Source organism: Bos mutus, chromosome 3, assembly GCF_027580195.1.
Source record: "Bos mutus isolate GX-2022 chromosome 3, NWIPB_WYAK_1.1, whole genome shotgun sequence".
Lineage (NCBI taxonomy): Eukaryota > Metazoa > Chordata > Mammalia > Artiodactyla > Bovidae > Bos > Bos mutus.
Window position 1 is genome coordinate 16,861,786 of NC_091619.1, and position 27,050 is coordinate 16,888,835.

The following is a 27,050-nucleotide window of genomic DNA, read 5'->3' on the forward strand; positions in this document are numbered from 1 at the left end:
CTTTCTGGTGATTGTATTTCTAGGCACCTAGTTTCTAATTCAATTATTCTTACTTTTTGTTTCCTGGAAAATTCCAAGGTTAAAGCTTTCAAGTCCAAACTTCTCACCGTCATAATCTTAACAAGGCCCCTTGTGGCCAAGGAACCTCCCCATACAGTGACCACTCAGTCCACATTGCCAACATTCCCAACAGAGAGCCTGAGATTTTCTCACCTATATGTCTGATTGATCCCAGGTTTCCCACCAGGGGCATTTTCACTGAGTGCAGGGGATGTAGGGGAGGAATGACCAGAGCCCACAGATCCTGGCCGGAAAGATGTGCTTTTTTTGGCTACCTGCTTCCGAGATTGGGCAAGCTGGCCTTCCAAGCTTCTAGGAGATTAGAGATCATACAGTCAGGGATACAGAAAATGTAATATAAAAGAAACTGCTGAAAAAGAAGGAATAGCACTCACTCACTGTCACCTGCCTGGGGGGACAGAGCTGGACCAGGTGGGGCAGGTGGGGCAGGTGGGGCTGTCGGCTGTGGGGGTTCCATAGGCTTGAACTGGGTTCCAGTACTTGTTAGATCCTGAGTGTACTGGACCACAGGACCTTTGCTTCTCACAGCACCTATAAGAAAAGGAAATTGACCATAGAGAACATAAGAGCTGTGCCATTTATATTCATCCACAGATCTGATTCTCAATTTATATAATAAAGCAACAACGGAAACATTTTTAAGTGCTAAGACTGTTAGATCTCATTATTTATACCAAAAAGTGGGAATACTGGCACAGGCTGACTTTCATTTAAATAGTAAGATTTTATCTTCCCGCCTCAGACAATTTACATTAATAATTATTCTATTGCTGTCATTGTTATTTAACTGCTAAGTCATGTCTGACTCTTTGTGACCTTATGACTTAGCCCACCAGGCTCTTCTGTCCATGAGATTTCCCAGGCAAGAATACTGGAGTGGATTGTCATTTCCTCCTCCAGGGGATCTTCCCAACTCAAGGATTGAACCTGTTTCTCCCGCACTGGCAGGTGAATTCTTTACTACTGAGCCACCAGGGAAGCCAATTATGTTATACTTTGGTAAAAATTTTCAAAAATACACTCTCTGATCAATTGATGTTGTCAAGAAAAATTAACCAAAAAGTATGCCAGGAACATATAAAAACAAAACCAAAATTTTAAAACAAGTTAACCACACGTGGTGGAGAAAAATTAGACTGGAAGGCAGGGGATATGGCTTCGATCCCTGAACTGAGAAGCTTCCACATGCCACAGAGCAACTAAACCCATGTGCCATAACTACTGAGCCTGTGCTCTAAAACCCGGGAGCCAGAACTACTAAGCCCGCATGCTCTAGGGCCTATGCTTTGCAACAAGAGAAGCCACTATAATGAGAAGCCTGTACACTGAAATGATGAGTAGCCCCTGCTAGCTGCAACTAGAGAAAGTCCTTGAGCAATGAAGACCCACGGCAGCCAAAAAAAAAACAAAAAACAAAAACAAAAGACCACAGATAACATACACAAAGCAGATAATCCTCATGTGAATAACAGAGGTAGTTACTACCAACAATACCCCTAACCTAAGCCAGTTGTTTCAGATTTTTATGTGTTTTTGAGAATAAATCAGAGCCATAGCATGTTGAGGCAGCAACACAAATTCATCACCACTACTGGAAACTTAGGAACACGTCCTGTTTTCAATGTGGCAGTAGTGTCATCCTGGTAAACAAAGGATATAGCCATTGTACATACACCTCTTTGCTGATTCGTCCATTTCTTCCCTCTCCCAGATAGCTTTCAGGACTTACCCATATTTGGACGTGTTCTGAGCTGTCCCCCTTGCTTCTTCTCTAGTGCAGAGGCGGATGATGTCTTCATGCTGAACATGGGCTCCAGTCGCGTAGAGCCTCGATAGATCCATTCACATCTTTTGTCATCCTAGGGAGGTGGCAGGGGAATGGGTTAAAGGCCAGAATCTACCCTGCCACTTGTGAAGAATACCATGTGCCTCCCTTGGGGGAAATCTCCCTGATGAACGCCCAATTCCCTATTTATTCAATAAATTTATGTGCTGGGCTCCACAACAGGCATCAGGAATTAAACAACAACAATAAAACCCCCCAAAACAAAAACACGTATATTCCTTGTTTAAAAAAATGACAAGAGATAGATGTTTATACTGAGTATAAGACATGTAACAAGGATCATTAGGATCAGAGGGCTGAGATAGCTCAGAGAAGAAATATAATTCTAAGAAAGGTGTGAGAGGGGAGAAAAGGACAAGTACAGAAGATTTAAGAGTTAAGCTGGGCCTTGAAAGATCACCAACACCTCAGAATTCACTGATCCTCTTTTTTGTCCCATTACACTATCAATAACCGTGGGAAAACAGAACTAGCAGCCTTCTCTGTACCTACATGCATTGTGGATACTCCTGGAGAAAAGCAAAAACCAAAACACTATCATGCAGATTAGAGTCTTAAATTCAGGGACTTTATTTTTAATAACCACGCATAGAGGAATGAAAAAAAAGTAAAACATGACCCAAAACAGTGAGAACAGGTAAGAGAGTAATAACGAAGAAAAGCTGTGGCATGGCTACATATCCACAGTTATGCTACGCTCCCCCACCCACCCGAATCCCCGCCCGAGACTCCAAAGAAGAGTACCAGAAAGAGGATCCTGACTAGGCTGCCGTCCACCTCCTCGACTCGGGACTTCCACCACGTGCCTTCCCACTCGGTCTTGATCAGCTGGCCACTCTTGAGCAACACCATGGGGCGGTTGGGGTAAGCGGTGATATACTCTTCTATGAAGTCTCGGCAGGAGATGTCTTCTATGTCCTCCCAAGTCTTTTTCACTGTCCCAAGGAAGAAGGAGGGCTGAGAGAGGGCAGGTAGGGCATGTCTTGATAGGGGAAAAGGGTTGACAAGGAGACGTTTGGCATTTTTCAAGTTGGGAGGGAGAAAAAAAATAAATGAAGAAATCATAACCTCAAGGGAAGCAAAACCATGACCACTTAAAAGTATTGAACCTAATGTGCAAACGCACACTCAAATTCTGCAAATACTAAATGAATTAGCAGTATGTAAACATAGGTGAGTCACTCATTTCCTAGAAATGGATGTTTCCTCTTAGGAAAAGTCAAGTGGAAGTTCTTGCTTACTTGATAAGTCTAAAGGTAAATCAAAAAGAATCAGGTGGCACCATAAACTGATTTAAAAAAAAACCTGTCCTTCCTTCTCATGCTCCATCAGGCTTTCAAAGGACCCTGAGTGTATTTACTGCCGTGTTATGTGGAAACAGCCATTTTACTTGACTTTCCTGCAACTAAAAACAGTTGCTTCTATAAGAGTCTCTCCTAAGCCAGAGTCACAAGTACAGAGGACACTATGAAGACCCCATTTAATACAGGCTCTGTAGAAAGCACTCTGAAAGCACTACACAGACTGCAGATTTACACAAATGTTAAACATGAGACTAGGAAAGAAGTAACATCTTCTCAAACTTAAATCACTCAGAAATGAAATTAAAACACATCTACAATACGTGCATCCACTCACAGTCAGTCATGATCTTCTAATGTCTGACTCTATGGCTGCCAAGACCTAACACTAGACATGAGCAAATAAAACTGTTCTCTCTCAAAGAACATTAATCAAACTTATGCTCTCAGAGACTAAAACACCAAGAACATTAGGGCTTTTCCACTGGTTGTCTTAAGAAATACAAGGTAGAAGAGGAAGCAAAAAGAGCTAAGGAAAAAAGGAGGGACACTCACGTGGCCGGCAAATGGGATACAGTTCAGACTGCGTCACATAGGAAGCATAGCCATCATCAAAGAAAATGAGAAACCTGTAAGGAAAGAGTGATGGTACAGACTGCAGGTTATTATATTTAACATGACCAGAAATTATTATAGCTTCCATTCCTCTGGATCACAAACAAGACACAATCCAGGGAACATGTTCCAGTGTACTATTTTCTTTCTACTAGTCTTTCTTCTCATCCCAAGAGTTAAGAATTCTCCCTTAGGTTAGCACATGCAAACTATTATATATAGAATGGATAAACAGTAAGGTCCCACTGTATAGCACAGGGAACTATATTCAATATCCTGTAATAAATCATAATGGAAAAGAATATTAGAATTCTCCCTTAATCTAACCAACATATCCCCACTTTCCCAAAAGTGATTTATTCTTGTTATACTATTGGACTCTCACATTGCTGAAAAATATTTAGTCTCCATTTCTTCCTTCTGTATGAATTCTTTATTCCCCTAACCATTAATCAATCTGGATTACTCTCCCCTGACCAAATTTTCTCTTTGAGAAAAGGGAAAAGGGAAAAAAAGAGGGGAAAGGGAGCAAGAAAGAACCACCCACATGACTCTGTGGCAAAGAAAAGAGAGTTTCCAGCCACTAAGGACTAAGAACATCAGAGCTAATTGTGAGATCTGGGCTATGGCTTAAACAGGGCAGATGTGCTCCTGGTTTCCACTCTCTTTACAATCTTCTGTCTAGGTACCTGAGCTTGTTTTTGACGTTTGGTGTCTCAGCTACAATGCCAGCATAGAGCCAGACCTGATTCCCATCTTTGTATTTGGCCACTACTCGACTGCCCACATACAACTTGTCAGCAGGAGGGTGGTAATCGTAGGCAATGTGGTTTCCTGACAGAAGACTCTTTCCTTTGTTGTCAAATTTCACCTTGTACTTCTTCCCTGACCCTGAGTCAAATGGAAAAGAGAAACAAAAATTTTTAAAAACCATCAGTTTCTGTGTGAGACACTGATGCTATGTTCTGGTTGCTATGTGAGAGACAAAAGCCAAAGGCTGTGGGGAAAAGACACAATCAGTGACGGCGGCCTGTGGGCTATGCATTAGCCCTCCCTCTAGCCTGAACATACCAACTGTCTGGATGGCAATAAGGGTGCCTTTGTGCCACGTCTTAGTTCTTTTTTTGCCAAGGATGCGCATGCTGACGACCAAGTCACCATCTTTGCTCAATTCTCCAGGCATCTGACTCAAGGTTCCTAGGAAGAAAGCAAAGTTGCTCTAAAGAGATATGGCACAGATTGGGGAAAGAATGGAAAATAAAGAGGGTACTGGGTTATTGGGACAAATGGGGTAATCTCTGATCCTTAACCACTTTTCCTGCTCCCTTGGCCAAGGGCAGAAATATAAGACACAGTTGACTCAACTCTTTATGCTAACAGGAAAAATATGAATTGAAATTCACATGTAACTCAAGACCATCTCACTGTAACCAAATATTTCTGACTCCTTATTAACAGCATTAACTATTACTCATTAATTGCCAAGCAGCATGGTGGCTCAGACCATAAAGAATCCACCTGCAATGTGGGAGACCTGGGTTTAATAACTGGGTTAGGAAGATCCCTGGAGGAGGGCATGGCAACCCACTCCAGTATTCTTGCCTGAAGAATCCCCATGGACAGAGGAACCTGGCGGGCCACAGTCCATGGGATGGCAGAGTCTGACATGACTGAGCAACTAAGCACAGCACAGCTTTTATAAATCATTTTCCTGGGAGGGATCTCTTAATAGCTGCATTCTACAAACAAAGCTTCCTTCAGACCTCTTTTTTCGAGTCTGAGTTACTGTTTTCTTTAACCTTCATCTGAAAGAAGGTATCAAAAAAAAAAAAAAAGAAGGTATCATTAGCACGGAGCTAAAAAGGTATTTGGACAAAGGCATCACATGGTAGAAAGCCAGCAGACAAACGACTTAAGCCAAGAGACGTCCCCAGTGGTCCAGTGGTTAGGACTCTGCACTTTCAGTGCTGTGGGCCTGGGTTCGATCCCTGGTCAGGGTACTAAGACCCTACAAGCTGAGTGATGCAGCCAAAAAAAAAAAAAAAAGACTTAAGCAAACAGCAAGGAGAATCTGTGGTATTAAAAGAATCCTACAGAGGTAGAGAAAGATATTGAAATGTTAAAACACAGTCAGTAGCCATGAAATCTCTGTAGGACTTCACCTCTGCACCTATACCAAGATGCCTCCTGACTCTAACCTTTGTGTAGATCCTGGGAATTACTCTTCTTGTTGACAGCATCCATGAACTTCTGGACATCTTGAGCCGATTTTCTTAAGGCAGCCATAGCTTCACGGAGCTGTAAGGAAGGGGATAAGGGAGACAAGTTTTTAAATAGTAGCACCGTTTCTTGAGAATAACAACTTGTCTTTTAAAAAATGAAAAAGACTGAGTTATGTTTAGAAGCTTACAGTTACTTCTAGAAGCTTATAGTTACTCTATCAGGCAAAACTTGACCTTTCTTACAAATCTGGTTCAGAAATCAGCTTAAGGAAGCTTCCCTTGATTAATTAATCTAGCTTATCACTGCCAAATTCTATATTCATACAGCACTCAGTGTATGTATCTATAAGGAGCTTTTGCATTCTTATAACATCTATTAGAGAACTGCAACCCGTGAGGCTGACTTCAGGGTGACTGGTTATATCTTGATGACTGAACTGACTTAACGGTTAGGCCAAAAGTTTCTTCTATCTTCATATTCTTCTCTCTCATCCTTCTCCTACTCATTTCAAGTTACCTTCTGGTCTTTTGGAGTTCTGTTCCCAGCATCACCTAGATAAGAAAAATTGAGTGTAAAAGACTTATACATAAGAATTTCCAAGAAATCAAGAACCAAACTATCATGGGACACTAATGATAACAACTATGAACCAGATATAGATACACATATCTATGTAAAAGTACAAAAAGCATTCAGAAAGATAAACAGCAAATAGATGACAATTCTTACCTGGGGACAAAGTACTGGTACAGATGACAGTCTATGGGATCTGGGATGTTCAAATACTTGAATTTTTATAACTATAATTTTTTTATGGGTTATCTGAATGATTTGAAAAATGAAATGTGGCCAGTGAATTAAGCTAAAATGTTTCTTCTTGAGTAGTGCTGTCCAGTAGATAATGGTGATGGCTGTACAACCTTGTGAATACACTAAAAACCACTGAGTTATACATTTTAAAGGGGTAAATTTGTTATGTAAATTACATCTGATTTTTAAAATTTTTTAGTCAAATTTAAAGGCTTCCGTGATAGCTCAGTTGATAAAGAATCTGCCTGTAATGCAGGAGACCATGGTTCAATTCCTGCTATGATAGACATATTCTGTTTCTGCACTGTCCAATCTATTAAAATTTGGCTACTAAGCACATGAAATGAGTTTTAAATTTTACTGAAGTGAAGTAAAAGTTGCTCAGTAGTGTCCGACTCTTTGTGACCCCATGGACTATACAATACATGCAATTCTCTAGGCCAGAATACTGAAGGGGTAGCCCTTCCCTTCTCCAGAGGATCTTCCCAACCCAGGGACTGAACCCAGGTCTCCCACATTGTAGGTGGATTCTTTACCAGCTGAGCCACAAGGAAAGTCCAAGAATACTGGAATGGGTAGCCTATCCCTTTTCCAGCGGATTTTCTCGATCTAGGACTCAAACCATGTCTCTTGCATTGCAGGCAGATTCTTTACCAACTGAGTTATCAAGGAAGCCTTTTTGCTGCTGCTGCTGCTGCTGCTGCTGCTAAGTCGCTGCAGTCGTGTCCGACTCTGTGCGACCCCATAGACAGCAGACCACCAGGCTCCCCCGTCCCTGGGATTCTCCAGGCAAGAACACTGGAGTGGGCTGCCATTTCCTTCTCCAATGCATGAAAGTGAAAAGTGAAAGTTGCTCAGTTGTTTGACTGAGTACTGGAGTGGGGTGCCACTGCCTTCTCCGATGGAAGCCTTTAAATTTGACTAAAAAATTTAAAAAATCAGATGTAACTTACATAACAAATTTACCCCTTTAAAATGTTTAATTCAGTGGTTTTTAGTGTATTCACAAGGTTGTACAACCATCACCATTATCTAATTCTAGAACATTTTCATCACCCTGAAAAGAAATCCCACTAAGTATGGGGTTTCTATTAACAGTCATTCCCCATTCCACCATATTGGCAACCTCCAGCAACTACTAATCTACTATCTGTCTCTACGGTTTTGCCTTTTCTATACTTCACATAAATGGAATCATATGTGGTACGTCACATGAGATTTATCTATGTTGCAGCATTATTAGCACTTCATTTTTATGATTAATATTCCATTGTATGACTATACTATATTTTATTTATCCATTCATCAGTTGATGGACATTTGGGTTATTTATACTTTTTGGCTGTTATGAATAATGTTGATAGGCACATTTGTATATGAGTTTTCAAAAATAATTAAAAAATTATTTCTGGCTGTGCTGGGTTTTAATTGTGATGCACATGCTTTCTCTTTCTCTAGCTGCAGTGGGCGGGCACTACTCTAGTTGTGGTGGTGTATGGGCTTCTCATAGCGGTGGCTTCTTTTGTTGTGGAACACTGGCTCTAGGGTGCTTAGGCTTCAGTAGCTGTAGGCTCAGCAGGGTGCAGCACACAGGCTTGGTTGCCCTAAGGCATGTGGGATTTTAGTTCCTGGACCAGGAATCAAGCCCATGTACCTTGCATTTGCAGGAGGATTCTTAACTGCTGGACCATCAGGAAGTCCCTATATGAGTTTTTATGTGGGCATATATTGTCATTTTTCTTGGATTATGGCTAGGAGTAGAACTGCCAGGCCATAAAGTAACTCAATGTTTAACCTTTTGGTGAATTCAAAGACTTGTCCAAAGTGGCTGTACCATTTTGCATTCTCACCAGCAATTTTAGAGGGTTCCAATTTCTCTACATCCTTACCAATACTTATATTACTGTCTTTCTTCTTACAGCTATCCTAAAAGTAGTTTTGACTTGCATTTTCTTAATAGCTAATGATGTTAAACATCTTTTCATATACTTATTAGTCATTTACACATCTTCGTTGAAGAAGTATCTATTCAAATATTTTGCCTATTTTTAAATGGGCTATTTGTCTTTTTACTCTTAAGTTTAAGAGTTACTCATATATCCTGGAAAATACTAGACTTCACATTTCACATAATTTTTTAATTTTTGGCCCTGCCATGTGGTTTGCAGGATCTTAGTTCCCCAACCAGGGACTGAACCCAGGTTTTCCACAATGAAAACTCAGCATCCTAAACACCGGACCACCAGGAATCCTCACATTTCACATAATTTAAATAGCCACATGTGAATGGTGGCTACTGTATTATACAGTGAAGTTTCAGAGATTTATAACATTTAAAAATGGAAGGCAATGGTGATAATCATTTTGCAATAAATATATATATCAAATCATTATGTCTTATACCTTAAATACTATATTATCAACTATATCTCAGTAAAACTTGGAGGGAAAAGTGGCAAAAATAAATAAATGAAAAGCAATGTAAATGACCAAAAATGAAATAAAAATTTAGTGAGATCGTCAGATAAAAAAATCTATATGCAAAAGTCAACTACATGTCTAAATACTAGCAAAACTATTTAGAAATGTAGTTTTTTAAAAAAGTTAGTGCAAGCTTTCTGTGGAGAAAATGAATCAACCTTAATGAAAAATATTAAGGACTAAATACATTATCTTTGTATGGGAGATTTAAATACTATGTAAATTATTAACTCTCTATACCCAGCTGTGGATGTGACTGGTGATAGAAGCAAGGTCCGATGCTATAAAGAGCAATACTACATAGGAACCTGGAATGTCAGGTCCATGAATCAAGGCAAATTGGAAGTGGTCAAACAAGAGATGGCAAGAGTGAATGTCGACATTCTAGGAATCAGCGAACTGAAATGGACTGGAATGGGTGAATTTAACTCAGATGACCATTATATCTACTACTGCAGGCAGGAATCTCTCAGAAGAAATGGAGTGGCCATTATGGTCAACAAAAGAATCCAAAATGCAGCACTTGGATGCAATCTCAAAAACGACAGAATGATCTCTGTTCGTTTCCAAGGCAAACCATTCAATATCACAGTAATTCAAGTCTATGCCCCAACCAGTAACACTGAAGAAGCTGAAGTTGAATGGTTCTATGAAGACCTACAAGACCTTTTAGAACTAACACCCAAAAAAGATGTCCTTTTCATTATAGGGGACTGGAATGCAAAAGTAGGAAGTCAAGAAACACCTGGAGTAACAGGCAAATTTGGCCTTGGAATATGGAATGAAGCAGGGCAAAGACTGATGTTTTGCCAAGAAAATGCACTGGTCATAACAAATACCCTCTTCCAACAACACAAGAGAAGACTCTATACAAGGACATCACCAGATGGTCAACACTGAAATCAGATTGATTATATTCTTTGCAGCCAAAGATGGAGAAGCTCTATACAGTCAGCAAAAACAAGACCAGGAGCTGACTGTGGCTCAGATCATGAACACTTTATTGCCAAATTCAGACTTAAATTGAAGAAAGTAGGGAAAACCACTAGACCATTCAGGTATGACCTCAATCAAATCCCTTATGATTATACAGTGGAAGTGAGAAATAGATTTAAGGGCCTAGATCTGATAGATAGAGTGCCTGATGAACTATGGAATGAGGTTCGTGACATTGCACAGGAGACAGGGATCAAGACCAGTCCCATGGAAAAGAAATGCAAAAAAGCAAAATGGCTGTCTGAGGAGGCCTTACAAATAGCTGTGAAAAGAAGAGAAGCGAAAAGCAAAGGAGAAAAAGAAAGATATAAACATCTTAATGCAGAGTTCCAAAGAACAGCAAGAAGAGATAAGAAAGCCTTCTTCAGCGATCAATGCAAAGAAATAGAGGAAAACAACAGAATGGGAAAGACTAGGGATCTCTTCAAGAATATCAGAGATACCAAAGGAACATTTCATGCAAAGATGAGCTCGATAAGGACAGAAATGGTATGGACCTAACAGAAGCAGAACATATTAAGAAGAGATTGCAAGAATACACAGAAAAACTGTACAAAAAAGATCTTCACGACCCAGATAATCATGATGGTGTGATCACTGACCTAGAGCCAGACATCCTGGAATGTGAAGTCAAGTGCGCCTTAGAAAGCATCACTATGAACAAAGCTAGTGGAGGTGATGGAATTCCAGTTGAGCTATTCCAAATCCTGAAAGATGATGCTGTGAAAGTGCTCCACTCAATATGCCAGCAAATTTGGAAAACTCAGCAGTGGCCACATGACTGGAAAAGGTCCGTTTTCATTCCAATCCCAAAGAAAGGCAATGCCAAAGAATGCTCAAACTACCGCACAAATGCACTCATCTCACACGCTAGTAAAGTAATGCTCAAAATTCTCCAAGCCAGGCTTCAGCAATATGTGAACCGTGAACTTCCTGATGTTCAAGCTGGTTTTAGAAAAGGCAGAGGAACCAGAGATCAAATTTCCAACATCCGCTGGATCATGGAAAAAGCAAGAGAGTTCCAGAAAAACATCTATTTCTGCTTTATTGACTATGCCAAAGCCTTGACTGTGTGCATCACAATAAACTGTGGAAAATTCTGAAAGAGATAGGAATACCAGAACACCTGATCTGCCTCTTGAGAAATTTGTATGCAGGTCAGGAAGCAACAGTTAGAACTGGACATGGAACAACAGACTGGTTCCAAATAGGAAAAGGAGTTTGTCAAGGCTGTATATTGTCACCCTGTTTATTTAACTTATATGCAGAGTACATCATGAGAAATGCTGGACTGGAAGAAACACAAGCTGGAATTAAGATTGCCGGGAGAAATATCAATAACCTCAGATACGCAGATGACACCACCCTTATGGCAGAAAGTGAAGAGGAACTCAAAAGCCTCTTGATGAAAGTGAAAGTGGAGAGTGAAAAAGTTGGCTTAAAGCTCAACATCCAGAAAACGAAGACCATGGCATCCGGTCCCACCACTTCATGGGAAATAGATGGGGAAACAGTGGAAACAGTGTCAGACTTTATTTTTGTGGGCTCCAAAATCACTGCAGATGGTGACTGCAGCCATGAAATTAAAAGATGCTTACTCCTTGGAAGGAAAGTTATGACCAACCTAGATAGCATATTCAAAAGCAGACACATTACTTTGCCAACAAAGGTCCATCTAGTCAAGGCTATGGTTTTTCCTGTGGTCATGTATGGATGTGAGAGTTGGACTGTGAAGAAGGCTGAGCACCCAAGAATTGATGCTTTTGAACTGTGGTGTTGGAGAAGACTCTTGAGAGTCCCTTGGACTGCAAGGAGATCCAACCAGTCCATTCTGAAGGAGATCAGCCCTGGGATTTCTTTGGAAGGAATGATGCTAAAGCTGAAACTCCAGTACTTTGGCCACCTCATGCGAAGAGTTGACTCATTGGAAAAGACTCTAATGCTGGGAGGGATTGGTGGCAAGAGGAGAAGGGGACGACAGAAGATGAGATGGCTGGATGGCATCACTGACTCAATGGCCGTGAGTCTGACTGAACTGAACTGAAGGTTGAAAATTCCATATCCAAAGAACCAGCAAATCCACTCTTACAGTATCCTATGATATCCTAAAAAGATTCTTGCATGTGTGCATCAAGGATCAAGTACAAGAATATTTACAGCATTATTTATAATTGCAAAAAAACTAAAAACAAATGAAATGTCAATTGTTAGGAGACAGATAAACTGGCATGTTCACATAATGGAGTGCCACACTGCAGCAGTAACTGTACGAAGCACCACACATCAGCATGATACTGATGAAGTCATCGAAAAATCCATGCCGTGTCTAAGATTCCATTTACCTAGCTCAAATATAGGCAAAATTATAGCACTTTTGGTGATACTGAAGAGACAAGACTGGACAAGCCCCCCATGCAGAAAACAAATACAAAACTGGACAAAATGGCCAAAAAAATAAAATAAAATAATTTCAGGATGCTGGAAACTGTCCAAAGGCAAACAATAGATTGATAAGTATTTATTTCCGAAAAACTGCTAAACCTTATGGTAACAAAAGTGGGAGTCTACGGATCTCTTTCCTGGGGCAGCTCCCATCCCTGTTCCACTGTCAGCATGGTGGGCAAAAACTGTACCTTCACCATCAAAGGGCTAGCACTAACAAGTAGCTCTGCTAGTCTGAGGCTGTAGCTCTTGCTTAAGAGTGAACAACAAACCAGTCAGGGATTTAAGGAGATTCTGAAAATGAGAGAGCCACACTCAGGCTTTAGGTACATTCTCTATACATTCTTGGGTGACTATTAAAATACGCACATGCAAAGAAGACACAAGTATGCCTGATTAACCCAAGGTCAAAGAAAAAAAAAAATCAGGAAATTAAAATTTATGAGGTACATGAAAATTAAAACTCAACATAAAAAAATGTATGAGATGCATGCAGCAAAGCAATGCTTAGAGGGAAATTTATAGCTTTAAGTGTTTATACCAGGAAGGAAGAAAGGTCTAGAGTCAATAGTCTCAGCTTCAACTTTAAGGAGGGACTTCCCTCCTAGTCCGGTGGCTAAGACTCTGAACTCACAATGAATGGGCCTGGGTTCACTCCCTGGTGAGGGAACTAGGGATCCTGTGAGGGATCCCACATGCCACAACTAAGACTCCTATGCCACAACAAAGATCAAACATCCTGTGTGCCGCAACTAAACCCTGGTGCAGCCAAAATAAATATTAAAAAAAGGAAAGAAACTAAAAAAAGAAAAGCAAACCAAACCCAAGAAAACTGGAAGGAAGAAAATAATAAAGATCAGAGTAGAAATCGATGAAATGGTTAATAGAAAAAGAGTAGCAAAAATAAATCAATGAACTCCCAATACTTGTTCTTTATAAAAGAACTAAAATTGATTAAACCAGTAGCTAGATTAACCAAGAAACAAAGATGAGATCCAAAAAACCATATCAGGAATGAAAGGGACATCACTATAGAACTACAGAAATTAAAAGGGATCATAAGGGAAAAAAGATCTTCACAACCCAGATAATCACGATGGTGTGATCACTCACCTAGAGCCAGACATCCTGGAATGTGAAGTCAAGTGGGCCTTAGAAAGCATCACTACGAACAAAGCTAGTGGAGGTGATGGAATTCTGGTTGAGCTATTCCAAATCCTGAAAGATGATGCTGTGAAAGTGCTCCACTCAACATGCCAGCAAATTTGGAAAACTGAGCAGTGGCCACAGGACTGGAAAAGGTCCGTTTTCATTCCAATCCCAAAGAAAGGCAATGCCAAAGAATGCTCAAACTACCGCACAAATGCACTCATCTCACACGCTAGTAAAGTAATGCTCAAAATTCTCCAAGCCAGGCTTCAGCAATATGTGAACCATGAACTTCCTGATGTTCAAGCTGGTTTTAGAGAAGGCAGAGGAACCAGAGTTCAAATTTCCAACATCCGCTGGATCATGGAAAAAGCAAGAGAGTTCCAGAAAAACATCTATTTCTGCTTTATTGACTATGCCAAAGCCTTGACTGTGTGCATCACAATAAACTGTGGAAAATTCTGAAAGAGATGGGAATACCAGACCACCTGATCTGCCTCTTGAGAAATCTGTATGCAGGTCAGGAAGCAACAGTGAGAACTGGACATGGAACAACAGACTGGTTCTAAATAGGAAAAGGAGTTCATCAAGGCTGTATATTGTCACCCTGCTTATTTAACTTATATGCAGAGTACATCATGAGAAACGCTGGACTGGAAGAAACACAAGCTGGAATCAAGATTGCCAGGAGAAATATCAATAACCTCAGATATGCAGATGACACCACCCTTATGGCAGAAAGTGAAGAGGAACTAAAGAGCCTCTTGATGAAAGTGAAAGTGGAGAGTGAAAAAGTTGGCTTAAAGCTCAACATTCAGAAAACGAAGACCATGGCATCCGGTCCCATCACTTCATGGGAAATAGATGGGGAAACAGTGGAAACAGTGTCAGACTTTATTTTTGTGGGCTCCAAAATCACTGCAGATGGTGACTGCAGCCATGAAATTAAAAGATGCTTACTCCTTGGAAGGAAAGTTATGACCAACCTAGATAGCATATTCAAAAGCAGACACATTACTTTGCCAACAAAGGTCCATCTAGTCAAGGCTATGGTTTTTCCTGTGGTCATGTATGGATGTGAGAGTTGGACTGTGAAGAAAGCTGAGCACCGATGAATTGATGCTTTTGAACTGTGGTGTTGGAGAAGACTCTTGAGAATCCCTTGGACTGCAAGGAGATCCAACCGGTCCATCCTAAAGGAGATCAGTCCTGGGTGTTCATTGGAAGGACTGATGTTGAAGCTGAAACTCCAGTACTTTGGCCACCTCATGTGAAGAGTTGACTCATTGGAAAAGATCCTGATGCTGGGAGAGATTGGTGGCAAGAGGAGAAGGGGACGACAGAGGATGAGATGACTGGATGGCATCACTGACTCGATGGACGTGAGTCTCGGTGAACTCCGGGAGTTGGTGATGGACAGGGAGGCCTGGTGTGTTGCGATTCATGGGATCGCAAACAGTCGGACACGACTGAGCGACTGATCTGATCTGATGAATAACATATGACAATCATTTAGACAACTTTGATAAAGTGAACAAATTCCTAGAAAGACACAAATGAACAAAACCAACTTGAGAAGGAATAGAAAACTTAAATAAATATATCAGGTAAAGACAATGGAGGGCTTCCTTGGTGGTCCAGTGGTAAAGACTCTGAGCTCCTAATGTAGGGGGCCCAGGTTCGATCCCTGGTCAGACAACTAGATCCCACATGCAGCAACTAAAAATCCCATGTGCTGCAACTAAGACCTGGAGCAGCCAAATAAATAAATACAAATAAGTATATTAAAAGAAAAGAAAATGGATTAGTAATTAAAAGCCTTCCCACAATAAATTACAATGTGATATGCTGAATTGGATCTTGGAACAGAAAAACCAGAAATGGAATAAGGTCTGGAGTTTAGATAAAAAGAAAGTATCAATGTTTGTTTCTCAGTTTTGACCAATATCTAGCATGGCAACATGAGAAGAAACTGGTGAAAGGTATGAAGGAACTGTCTATTACCTCTGCAACTTTTCCACAAATCTAAAGTGATTTCAAATTAAAAAGCTTATTTATAAAAAAGCTTTCCACGAAGAAAAGTCCAAGCCAAGATGGTTTCATTGCTGAATTTATCAAACATTTAAGGAAGAAATAATACCATCCCACACAACTCAGAGGAAGGAACACCTCCCAACTCATCTTGTAAGGCCTGTATTACCTTGATGCTATAGCCAAAGACATCACAAAACTACAAACAGCCCTCAAATGTATGTGCAAAAACTGTTAAACATTTGCAAATCCAATACAACAACATATAAAAAGGATTATACACTAAGACAAAGTGGGGAGGGGGGCAAGGATGAGAGATTTATTCCAGGGACAAAAGATTGGTTTAACATCCAAAAAATAATTATTGTAATACATTCTATTAATAGGATAAATGATAAAAGCCATATGATCATCTGAGGACAATACAGAAAAAGGAGCTAACAAAATCTAAAATTGAATCCAGTTATGATAAAAGCTCTCAGGAAACTAGGAACAGAAGCAACTTCCATCAATCTGATAAAGGATACCTACAACTTACACCATATTAATATGTAAATAAAATGTTTTCCTGCCAAAATCAGGAATAAGGAAAGGATGTCTGCTCTCAAACTTCTTTTCAACATCACAATGAAGGTTCTAGCAAGCATAATAAAACAAGGGTGGGGGAAAAAAGGACTTCTAGATTAGAAAGGAAGAAGTAAAATGACTATTTCCACATAGCATGATCTAATATATAGAAAGTTCTAAGGGAGCCATGAAAAACTTTCAGGAAATTGATAAGCTGATGCGAAAATTTATTTGGACTATATATGAAATACAAATGAATTTGGAGGATTTTCACAAAGTGATTTTAATACTTACTGTCAAGCTATAGTAATTAAGACAGTGTGGTGCTGGTAAAAAATAAACATTTAGATCAAGTGAAGTGAAGTCGCTCAGTCATGTCTGACTCTTTGAGACCCCATGGACTGTAGCCTAACAGGCTCCTCCGTCCATGGGATTTTCCAAGCAAGAATACTGGAGTGGGTTGCCATTTTCTTCTCCAGGAGATCTTCCCGACCCAGGGATTGAACCCAGGTCTCCTGCATTGTAGGCAGATGCTTTACCATCGTAGCCACCAGGGAAATGTGACCCTCAAATATATGGCCAGCTGACTTTCGACAAGCATCCTGAAAGGACACTCTTTTCAACAAGTGGTGGTGGAACAACTAGATAGCTGTTAAGTGAAACAAACCAACCAACTACCCTCAATCCTTACTTTAAGAATTTTTATTCTTCAAAAGACATCATTAAGAAAATGAAGAGGCCACATCTGAGAGAAAATGTTTATAAAACAGACCTAATAAATGAATAGTACCTAAAGTACAATAAGTCAGGAGACATATATATTGACTTAGAAAAGCCAACAGTAAAAAGACAACCAATTTTTTCAAAAAGGCAAAATGATCTGAACAGATAGTTGCCTAAAATACATACATAAATGGCAAATGTATGTGAAAAGATGCTCAATGTCTTTAGAAACATACAAACTACAATCACAATGTGAAGGAGTCCCCCAGTGGTCTAATGGTTAGGATTCTGGGCTTTCACTGCTGTGGCCCAAGATCCCGCGCAGAATGATACTGTCATGCACCCACTAGAATGGCTAAATGACTGACAATACCAATCACTGACAAGGATGTCTCCCATACTTTGCTAGCAGGAATGTAAAATGATACACTTTGGAAAACACAACAGCAGTTTCTTCAAAACTCATACGTTTACCTTAAGACCTAGCAATTCTACTCTTGGGTGGAATATCCAAGAGACATGAAACAAAACATGGACATTAAAACTTCCACACAAATATTCATAGCAACATTATTCATAATGACCCCAAACTGCAAACAACCCAAATGTTTATCAACTGAGGAATGGATAAAAACATGTGGCTATCCATACAATGGAAAGTTATTCAACAAAAAAGGAACAAACTACTGATAAACGCAACAAGGATGAACCTCAAACACATTATGTTAAATGACAGAAGGCAGACATGATAGATGACATACTGTGACCCTACTTAAGAGTAAATTTCTAGAACAGGCAAAAACTTCACAGAGAAAGCAAGCAGATCAGTGGTTGCCAGAGGGTGACAATACAGACTAATGACAAATAAGCATGAAGGCACTTTCTGGGGTGATGCAAGAGTTCTAAAACTGGATTGGGGTGAAGACTGCAGTACTATAAAATTATTCACTAAAACTCAACTTGTACACTTAAAGTAGGTGAATTTTATAGTATGTAAATTATACCTTAAAAATTGTTAATAGACAAAACCAAATAATCTGCTTTGAGATATATATATATACATACACACATACATGTTAAATGCCATCTATTAAAAAAGCAAGGAAATTTAGAATACAGATTATACAGAATGGGGAGAGAATAATTCAATCAGGAAGTAGCAGGTAGGGAAGATCCATGACACTAACAATCTTCTATTTTTTTTTTTTCTGTAACAGACAAGTCCAATAGTTAGGAATATGAAGTTAGTGAGAACGGTTTCTCCTCTCTTATCTTCTATCTGCTCATCTTCCCATGTTTCAGTTTCAATCCAGAGACTTTTCAGTCCATAGCCTCATCTCTTACCTGAATCAATACTGAGGACATCGTCGTCTTCATCAGGAATCTCAATTATTTCTGTAGGCTGGGAAGCTTCATCTTCAGAGCTGCTGTCCCGGTACTGTAGTCCCAGTTTGGAATAAAAGTCCTTCACCAAAGACTCACAGTTAGTCACTGCCCTAATATTGGAACACATGTAGAAAAGGTCAAAGCCAGCAGAAGCAGGGGTAAAAGCCATTAGAATTTATTTATATATATTTAACTATATAATGACTTCTATTCAAACAGATCATATTCCAAAGTGTCTCTGTTTTGAATTTAAGAGGCTTATCCCATAGGAAAAAAAAAAAAAATTGTGGTTTCTTGAAAAATCCAAAGTAAGTTCAAAGCATGGTCCTTTCAACTTCATTATTTACCTTTTGTTGTTTGAAAATACATTCTAAGTGACAAGTAGGGCAAAAGAAACCACTCTTCTGGGGGTTTAGAGTAGAAATAAGGTTCGAGGAACTTGTTAAAGCTTCACAGTTACATAAAACAGCAAATCTTCACAATATGCACTCCCTAGATGATTCTAGTAAGAAAACAAAACAGCTGTTCTGAAGTAGAGTGTAGGATAAAGAAGCGGAAGGGACTCAAGAGTTGGACTCCCCTACTGCTGATCAGTAGCTCAGATGGTAAAGAATCCGCCTGCAATGCAGGAGACCTGGGTTTGACCCCTGGGTCAGGAAGATCTCCTGGAGAAGGAAATGGCAACCCATTCCAGTACTCTTCCCTGGAGAATTATATGGACGGAGGAACCAGGTGGGCCACAGTCCATGGGATCACAAAGAGTCAGACAGGACTGTGTGACTAACTTTCACTGCTGATCATATATTAACTGCTGATAGACGAATATTATATGATGACTGTGCAGACAATTTGGGCCTTAACCTTTGAGGAAGAGCAAGGTTCTCCATGTCTGTACCTTCTAAAGTACAATGTCATAACAATTATACTATTTTAAAAATGTCTGCCAATGGGCAGATTTACTATTTCCTATGTGGTTCTTACCTGGATGCATCATCAAAGAGTTGGTCAACATGGGCCACCTCAGATTCCTTTTGTATTACCCAAGTCTCCAACTCTGCTAGTTGCTTCTTGCGCTGCTGTACACAGTCCATCTTTTCCAGTTCTTCATCAATGAACTGTCGAAGCTCCTCCATTGAGATGCCCAGCTCCTCAACCACGGACTGTTGCAGCTCTGCAATTTCTTCAGACTCCACTGCTGCTGTTGCAGCTGCCAAACCAATGCACCCAGGGAGGGAGGACATATCGCTGTCCTCTACATGGAGCAGGAAACTAAAATTACTTTTGGAGTGATCATAACCACATTAGAGAATTTGAGTCCCCTAATAAAACTCATTCCTACTCAGCTACTTGTTACTCAGATATATGTAGTTAGGTTTGAGTCCATGTCCACCCCCCACCCCCAACCCCCGAGTTCTCCAGTGTCTGAAGCTGAGATTTTGTAGAGTTCTCATCTCCTATAGGCTGTAGACTATAGGCCTGAGTAAAATGAAAAAGTTTGACAGGGCACGGAGGACATATATCACACAAGGAGCTACCAAAAATAATGTTTTAGGAAACTGAAAAGAAGCAATTTATTGAGGTAGATATTTCTGTGACCTGTGTTCCTTGACTAATGAGATAAATCTTTACACGCTATGCTAATTTGAGCAAATACCCCCACCTGGAGGGGAAGGTTTGGTTTACAACTCCCTAATTCGTTGTTTTCTCTTTAATTACTTTTCTCCTTACATCACTTTGTTTTCACGTTGAAAGACACTTAAGTACACAAAAGCTTGCAGCACAAAAGGTTTTCCCAAAGTAAAATGAAATAAAATAATATGGGAATAAAAGGTGGCTACCTAAATCGACACTTCAAATACTCGCACATACAACACACACTGGTGTTAACTGCTTTTTCGATCAAACGGTTAAAGCAAAACTGAAGCCAGAACGCCATGCGACCCCAGTGCCAGTTCTCACTGTCTCCATTTCTCTTTTGACCACACGCCGCCCCACCCCCGCGCTACCCATTTTAGGGGTGCGTCCCACCCACCCGCAAATCCAGTTCAACACCGTCCCCGCTTGTCTCCGGGAAAGACCTCCTTCCCACCCTCGCCCGACCTCTTACAACAAACAAAACATTCCATACAAGCCCTTGGTCTCCGAATACCTCAATTAACAGTATTTCCCACACCTCCCTGCTTCCAGCTAAAGATGGCTCTTTCTCACCAGCCAGACCCCAGACTCACGACGCAGGGGTCGGCCTCGGTAGGAAAGAACGAAACCAAACAGAAAAGGGAGCAGGGGGAGGGGAAGAAGCGTGAGGGAGGGAAGGGGAAGGGGGGGGGAGCCGGAAAAAAAAAAAGACGCCGGAAGCAAGCCTGAGGTGCCGTTCCGGTTGCTGCGACGGTAGCCTGATGGGGTCAAACCCAAAGCCGCAGGGCTCCCCTCGAAGGCTGGGAAACTCAGGGGCGTACGCATGCGTCAAGGAAAATCCTTCCAGGGCACACGTGAGAAACGATTGGCGGGTAAAGTGGGCGTGGTTTAGATACATTACAGAAAGGCTCCGCCTCTTCTACCACCCCTCAACTGGTGGTAGTAGTACTAAGTTTGTTGTGCAGAGGCTCAGTCGGCGAACACTAAGGTTTAGAATTCTCCCTTGTACTTGAGTTTGTTGTGTTACATAAACCGTACAAATTGTAATAAGTCGAGTTCCGTTCAGTTGCTCAGTCGTGTCCTACTTTGCGACCCTATGGACTGCAGCACGACAGGCTTCCCTGTCCATCACCAACTCCCGGAGCGTGCTCAAACTCATGTTTATCGAGTAGGTGATGCCACGTCTCAGCCTCTGTCGTAGCCTTCTCCTCCTGCCTTCAATCTTTCCCAGTATCAGGGTCTTTTCCAATGTCAGTTCTTCGCATCAGGTGGAAGGTGTAATATGAAAAACACGAAAATAGCTTTTCCACCCCCATCACTTAACCACCTCTGCTCCTTTGAGGTAAATCAACTTAGTTTTCTAGGCTTGTGTGTACAAGATCAAACATGAATTTTTTTGTTTCTGTTTTCACTTAACATGTGGACGTTCCATGAAGTCAATTAAAAGTTTTCTTTTTGATAGTTGTGTAATACTTTGTAATATGGTTAAATCATACTTAGAAATTTGGATTGTGCTCAGTTTTTAGCCACAACAAAAATTCAACAATAAATATTAAACATCCTTTTGCAGTAGTACATTTATTTCTGTGAAAGAGATCCCCCAAAATGGAATCTGAGTTGAAAAAATATGTATTTTCCCCTATTTTTATCAGAATCCACTGTCAAATTACTTTTCAAAAAGGTTGAAACAATTTTTACTTTCACTAGCAAATCTGTGAAAGTGTCTCTTTCCCCACATTCTCATTTAGGACTGTTTGTTAACTTTAATTTTTAAGAATTTGATATGTATTTAAATGATACCTGTGTCAGGATAGACTAGGCTATGTTGCGGAAACAACACCAAAAGTTTAAAACAAGAAGCATGTGTTATTCGTTCACACCGCATAATCATCTCTAAAAGGGTGACAATGGAGTTCTGCTCACCATAGCTACTCAGAAACCCAGGCTGATGTGCCACCCTGCCATAAGGAGATATCACTAGAGAGTTTCACACTGGTAACTAGAATGACTCAACCTACTGGCTTGAATGAGGCCCTACCCAAACAGGAGAGGGCCAGGAAGAACAGTCATGTCTCATCTCCAGAAGGATGGAGCTGCTGCTGCTGCTGCTAAGTCGCTTCAGTCGTGTCCGACTCTGTGCAACCCCATAGACAGCACCCACCAGGCTCCCCCGTGCCTGGGATTCTCCAGGCAAGAACACTGGAGTGGGTTGCCATTTCCTTCTCCAATGCATGAAAGTGAAAAGTGAAAGGGAAGTCGCTCAGTCGTGTCTGACTCTTAGCGACCCCATGGACTGCAGCCCACCAGGCTCCTCCGTCCATGGGATTTTCCAGGCAAGAGTACTGGAGTAATGTATTTGATGAATCAGCACTGTTGACTACCACGTAATCTCATTACTACTTTAATGAGTTCATTAAATAATTTAATTTGCTCAGCCATCTTTACACCAAGTGCTCCTAAATTCATTTAAAAAGTATAAGCCAACATTCTCTTTCTCTTTTTTTTTTTTGGCCATACTGCACCCATGTGGGATCTTAGTTCCCCAACCAAGGATCAAACCCATGCCCCCTGCATCGGAAACACACTTAAAAAAATTATTTATTTTAATTGGAAGCTGATTACTTTATTGTAGTGGTTTCTGGCATACATTGACATGAATCAGCCATGGGTATACATGTGTCCCCCATCCGGAAACCCCCCCACCTCCCTCCCCATCCCATCCCTCAGGGTTGTCCCAGTGCACTGGCTTTGAGTGCCCTATTTCATGCATTGAACTTAACTTGGACTGGTCATCTATTTCACATATGGTAATATACGTGTTTCAATGCTATTCTCTCAAATCATCCCACCCTTGCCTCCTACAGAGTACAGAAGTCTGATCTTTATATCTGTGTCTCTTTTGCTATCTCGAATATAGGTTCATCGTTACCATCTTTCTAAATTCCATATATATGCGTTAATATACTGTATTGGTGTTTTTCTTTCTGACTTACTTCACTCTGTATAATAGGCTCCAGTTTCATCCACCTCATTAGAAATGTTTCAAATGCATTCTTTTTAATTGCCGAGTAATATTCCATTGTGTATATGTAGCACAACTTTCTTATCCATTCATCTGCTTCTGGACATCTAGGTTGCTTCCATGTCCTAGCTATTGTAAATCAATGCTGCGATGAACATTGGGGTACACATGTCTCTTTCAGTTCTGGTTTCCTCAGTGTGTATGCCCAGCAGTGCGATCGCTGAGTTGTATGGCAGTTCTATTTCCAGTTTTTTAAGGAATCTCCACACTGTTCTCCATGGTGTCTGTATTGGTTGCATTCCCACCAACAGTGTAAAAGGGTTCCGTTTTCTCCACACCGTCTCCAGCATTTATTGTTTGTAGACTTTTTGATAGCAGCCAGACCAGAGTGAGATGGTACCTACCTCATTGTGATTTTGATTTGCATTTCTCTGATAACGAGTGATGTTGATCATCTATTCATGTGTTTGTTAGCCATCTGTATGTCTTCTTTGGAGAAATGTCTGTTCAGTTCTTCAGGCCCATTTTTTGATTGGGTCATTTATTTTTTCTGGTATTGAGCTGCATGAGCTGCTTGGATATTTTTGAGATTAATTCTTTGTCAGTTGCTTCGTTTGCTATTATTTTCTCCCATTCTGAAGGCTGTCTTTTCACCTTGCTTATAGTTTCCTTCGTTGTGCGAAAGCTTTTAAGTTTAATTAGGTCCAATTTGTTTATTTTTGTTTTTATTTCCATTACTCTGGGAAGTGGATCATAGAGGATCCTGCTGTGATTTATGTTGGAGGGAGTGGAAACACTTTTAACCACTGGACTGCCAGGGAAGTTCATGGAACCTTCTATGTAAGACTGAAAGTAGGGTCCAAGCAGGATCATCAAAGTTTTTGAATTCCTCCCCTGGTGACCGCCCTTTCACCTATGCTCATTTCACCTGTCCACCAGTTTCCTGGGACCATGCTAAGTACCTGTTTCTTATTGTTACGACACCAGGAATTGAGGTACAGAGAAGTAAAAGTCTTCTCAAAATATTTGAAATTCAGAATGTTCCAAACTCACCTCATGATTGTATTTTCTTACCTGAGCTAGAAATTTTATTTTAATTCATTAATTATTTTGGATGCACCACGAAGCCTGTGGGATCTTAGTTTCCTGACCAAGAATCAAACACAGGCCCCTTGCATCCCTGCATTGGAAGTGTGAAGTCTTAACCACTGGACTGCCAGGGAAGTCCCTGAGGTAGAAATTTTAGATGTATTGTTGCTGTTGTTCAGTCATGTCCAACTCTTTGAGATCCTATGAACTGCAACAGGGTTCCCTGTCCTTTACTATCTCCTGAAGTTTGCTGAAACTCGTGTGCATTGAGTCAGTGATGCCATCCAAACATCTCATCCTCTGTCATTTCCCTTCTACTCTTGCCTTAGGCTTTCCCAGCATCAGGGTCTTTTCCAATGAATTTGCTTTTTGCATCAGGGGGCCAAAGTATTGGAGCTTCAGCTTCAGCATCAGTCCTTCCAATGAATATTCAGGGTTGATATCCTTTAGTATTGACTAGTTTGATCTCCTTGCTGTCCAAAGGACTCTCAAGAATCTTCTCCAATGCCACAGTTCGAAAGCATCAGTCTTCGGTGCTCAGCCTTCTTTATGGTCCAACTCTCACATCCACACATGACTACTGGAAAAATCATAGCTTGACCATACAGACCTTTGTTAGCAAAATGATATCTCTGCTTTTTAGTATGCCGTTTAGGTTTGTCATAACTTTTTTTCCGAGGAGCGAGCATCTTTTAATTTCATGGCCGCGGTTACCATAGAGCCTGTAGATTCTAGGAATCTTTTAGACATATTACTCCTTATAAAACACACACATGGTATTTATTGGTTACTTCATAACAGGAAGTGTTTTAAGCACTTTACAGTTGTTAATTTAATTCTCACAACAATCTGATGAGGTAGGAACAATAATAATATTGTCTCCTTTTTTTAAAGTAAAATTTTAAAATTGAGATATAATTGACTCACAACATCATATACAAAATAATGATTTGATATTTGTGTATATTGCAAAATGATTACCACAATAAGTCTAGTTAACATGCTACCATACATAATTTTTTTCTTGGTGATGAGAAACTTTAAGATTTTCTGTTAACAACTTTCAAATATGCAATACAATATTATTAATTATAGCTACCATGGTGTTTATTACATCCCCCTGACTTCTTTATTTTATAACTAGAAGTTTGTACCTTTCAACTCCCTTCACTCATTTTACCTACCCACCTCTTCCCACATCTCTGGAAACCACCACTTTGTTGTCAGTATGAATTGGATTTTGGTGGTCTTTTTGTTTGTTTGCTTTTAAGATTCCACATATAAATGAGATTATACAGTATTTATCTTTCTCTGTCTGAATTGTTTCACTTAGCATTATTCCCTGAGGTCCATTCATATTGCCACAAATGGTAAGATTTCATCCTTTTTATGAGTGAATAATATTCCATTGCATATATTTTTTTTTTTTTTAATGGATAGAAAACTGAGGCACAGAATTAAATAAATCTCCCAAGACCACAAAGTTAAAAAATGTTAGAACATGGCAGTTTGGTCCTACATCTTGTTGTCTTAAACCATTATACAACACATCTTGTTTATCCTAGCTTGTAAATGCTTTTTATATCTTTTCCCCACTTTCATTTCCTATTCTGCTGTCTTTATTTAGTCCTTCCTTCCTTCATTTCTCTCTCTCCCTCTCTCTTGCTTCCTTCTTTTCACTCCGTCTCTCTCACTCTTTCTTTTTTTTTCTACTACACCGTGTAGCATGTAGAACCTTAGTTCCCTGACCAGGGATCGAACCTGCCACCTCTGCTTTGGAATCCTGTAGTCTTAACCAGTGAGGCTTCCTAGGTGGCTCAATGTAAAGAATCTGCTTGCCAATGCAGGAGACTTCAAGAGATGCAAGTTCGATACTGGGTTGGGAAGATCCCCTGAAGGAGGAAATGGCAACCGAGTCCAATATTCTTGCTGGGAAATCCCATGGATGGAGGAGCCTTGTGGGCTACAGTCCATGGGGTTGCAAAGTGTTGGACATAACTAAGTGAGCACGCATGCAGTCTTAACCACTGGACCAACACGGAAGTCCCCTAATTCTTATTTCTTGCCAGGACAAAGTAGCCTCCTGGTTGGTAGCCCTTATTGTAGATCGGTTCTATTAGTGGCTTTGATCATGTCACTCCCCTGCTTTAAAACTGTTTTCTTTATGTTCAAACTTCAATTATAAAATTTAAAGCTCTTCATAATTTGTCCCCCATTTCCCTCTCTGGCGTATTTCCCATTTCTCCATTTGCATTCCTGATTATTTGCTTTCCCCTCAATATGTTTATGTGTTTCACTTTTACATCTTCATTCCTTTGCTGACTGTGATCTATCTCCTGGAACAACCCTTGCCTTTCTGTTGTGTGCTAATGGCAACCCAATGCACTGTCGACCACCAGGCTCCTCTGTCCGTGGGACTCTCCATGCAAGAATACTGGAGTGGGTTGCCATTTTCTGCTCCAGGGGAATCTTCCTAATTCAGGGACCAAGCCTGTGTCTCTTATGTCTCCTATATTGGCAGGCGGGTTCCTTACTACTAGTGCCACCTGGGAAGCCCACCCTTCTGTTGGTGAAATACTAGTTCTCTAGGGCCAAACTATGGAGAAGGCAATGGCATCCCACTCCAGTGTTCTTGCCTGGAAAATCCCATGGA

General features: G+C 40.4%; 1 protein-coding gene across 4 annotated transcripts in view; it reads right to left on the reverse strand.

Moving 5' to 3' along the window:
- The window catches only part of SETDB1 (SET domain bifurcated histone lysine methyltransferase 1), a 32,078-nt gene extending 11,095 nt beyond the window's left edge, over window positions 1-20,983 (reverse strand). Inside the window, exons 1-12 of one of the 4 annotated variants that reach the window (XM_070367146.1) lie at window positions 20,860-20,983; window positions 19,633-19,903; window positions 18,610-18,761; window positions 6,583-6,617; window positions 6,042-6,141; window positions 4,915-5,040; window positions 4,533-4,734; window positions 3,784-3,857; window positions 2,672-2,862; window positions 1,811-1,940; window positions 456-612; window positions 214-372 (exon numbers count right to left, since the gene is read on the reverse strand). In XM_070367146.1, the coding sequence (XP_070223247.1) occupies window positions 214-372; window positions 456-612; window positions 1,811-1,940; window positions 2,672-2,862; window positions 3,784-3,857; window positions 4,533-4,734; window positions 4,915-5,040; window positions 6,042-6,141; window positions 6,583-6,617; window positions 18,610-18,761; window positions 19,633-19,892 (1,586 nt within the window). In that variant the 5' untranslated portion in view covers window positions 19,893-19,903; window positions 20,860-20,983. Of the gene's footprint in view, window positions 1-213; window positions 373-455; window positions 613-1,810; window positions 1,941-2,671; window positions 2,863-3,783; window positions 3,858-4,532; window positions 4,735-4,914; window positions 5,041-6,041; window positions 6,142-6,582; window positions 6,618-6,795; window positions 6,985-18,609; window positions 18,762-19,632; window positions 19,904-20,800 lie in introns of those variants that run through there. The other 3 variants (XM_070367147.1, XM_005894916.3, XM_070367148.1) reach the window with 3 other exon arrangements.
- Between the last annotated feature and the right edge of the window lie 6,067 nt (window positions 20,984-27,050).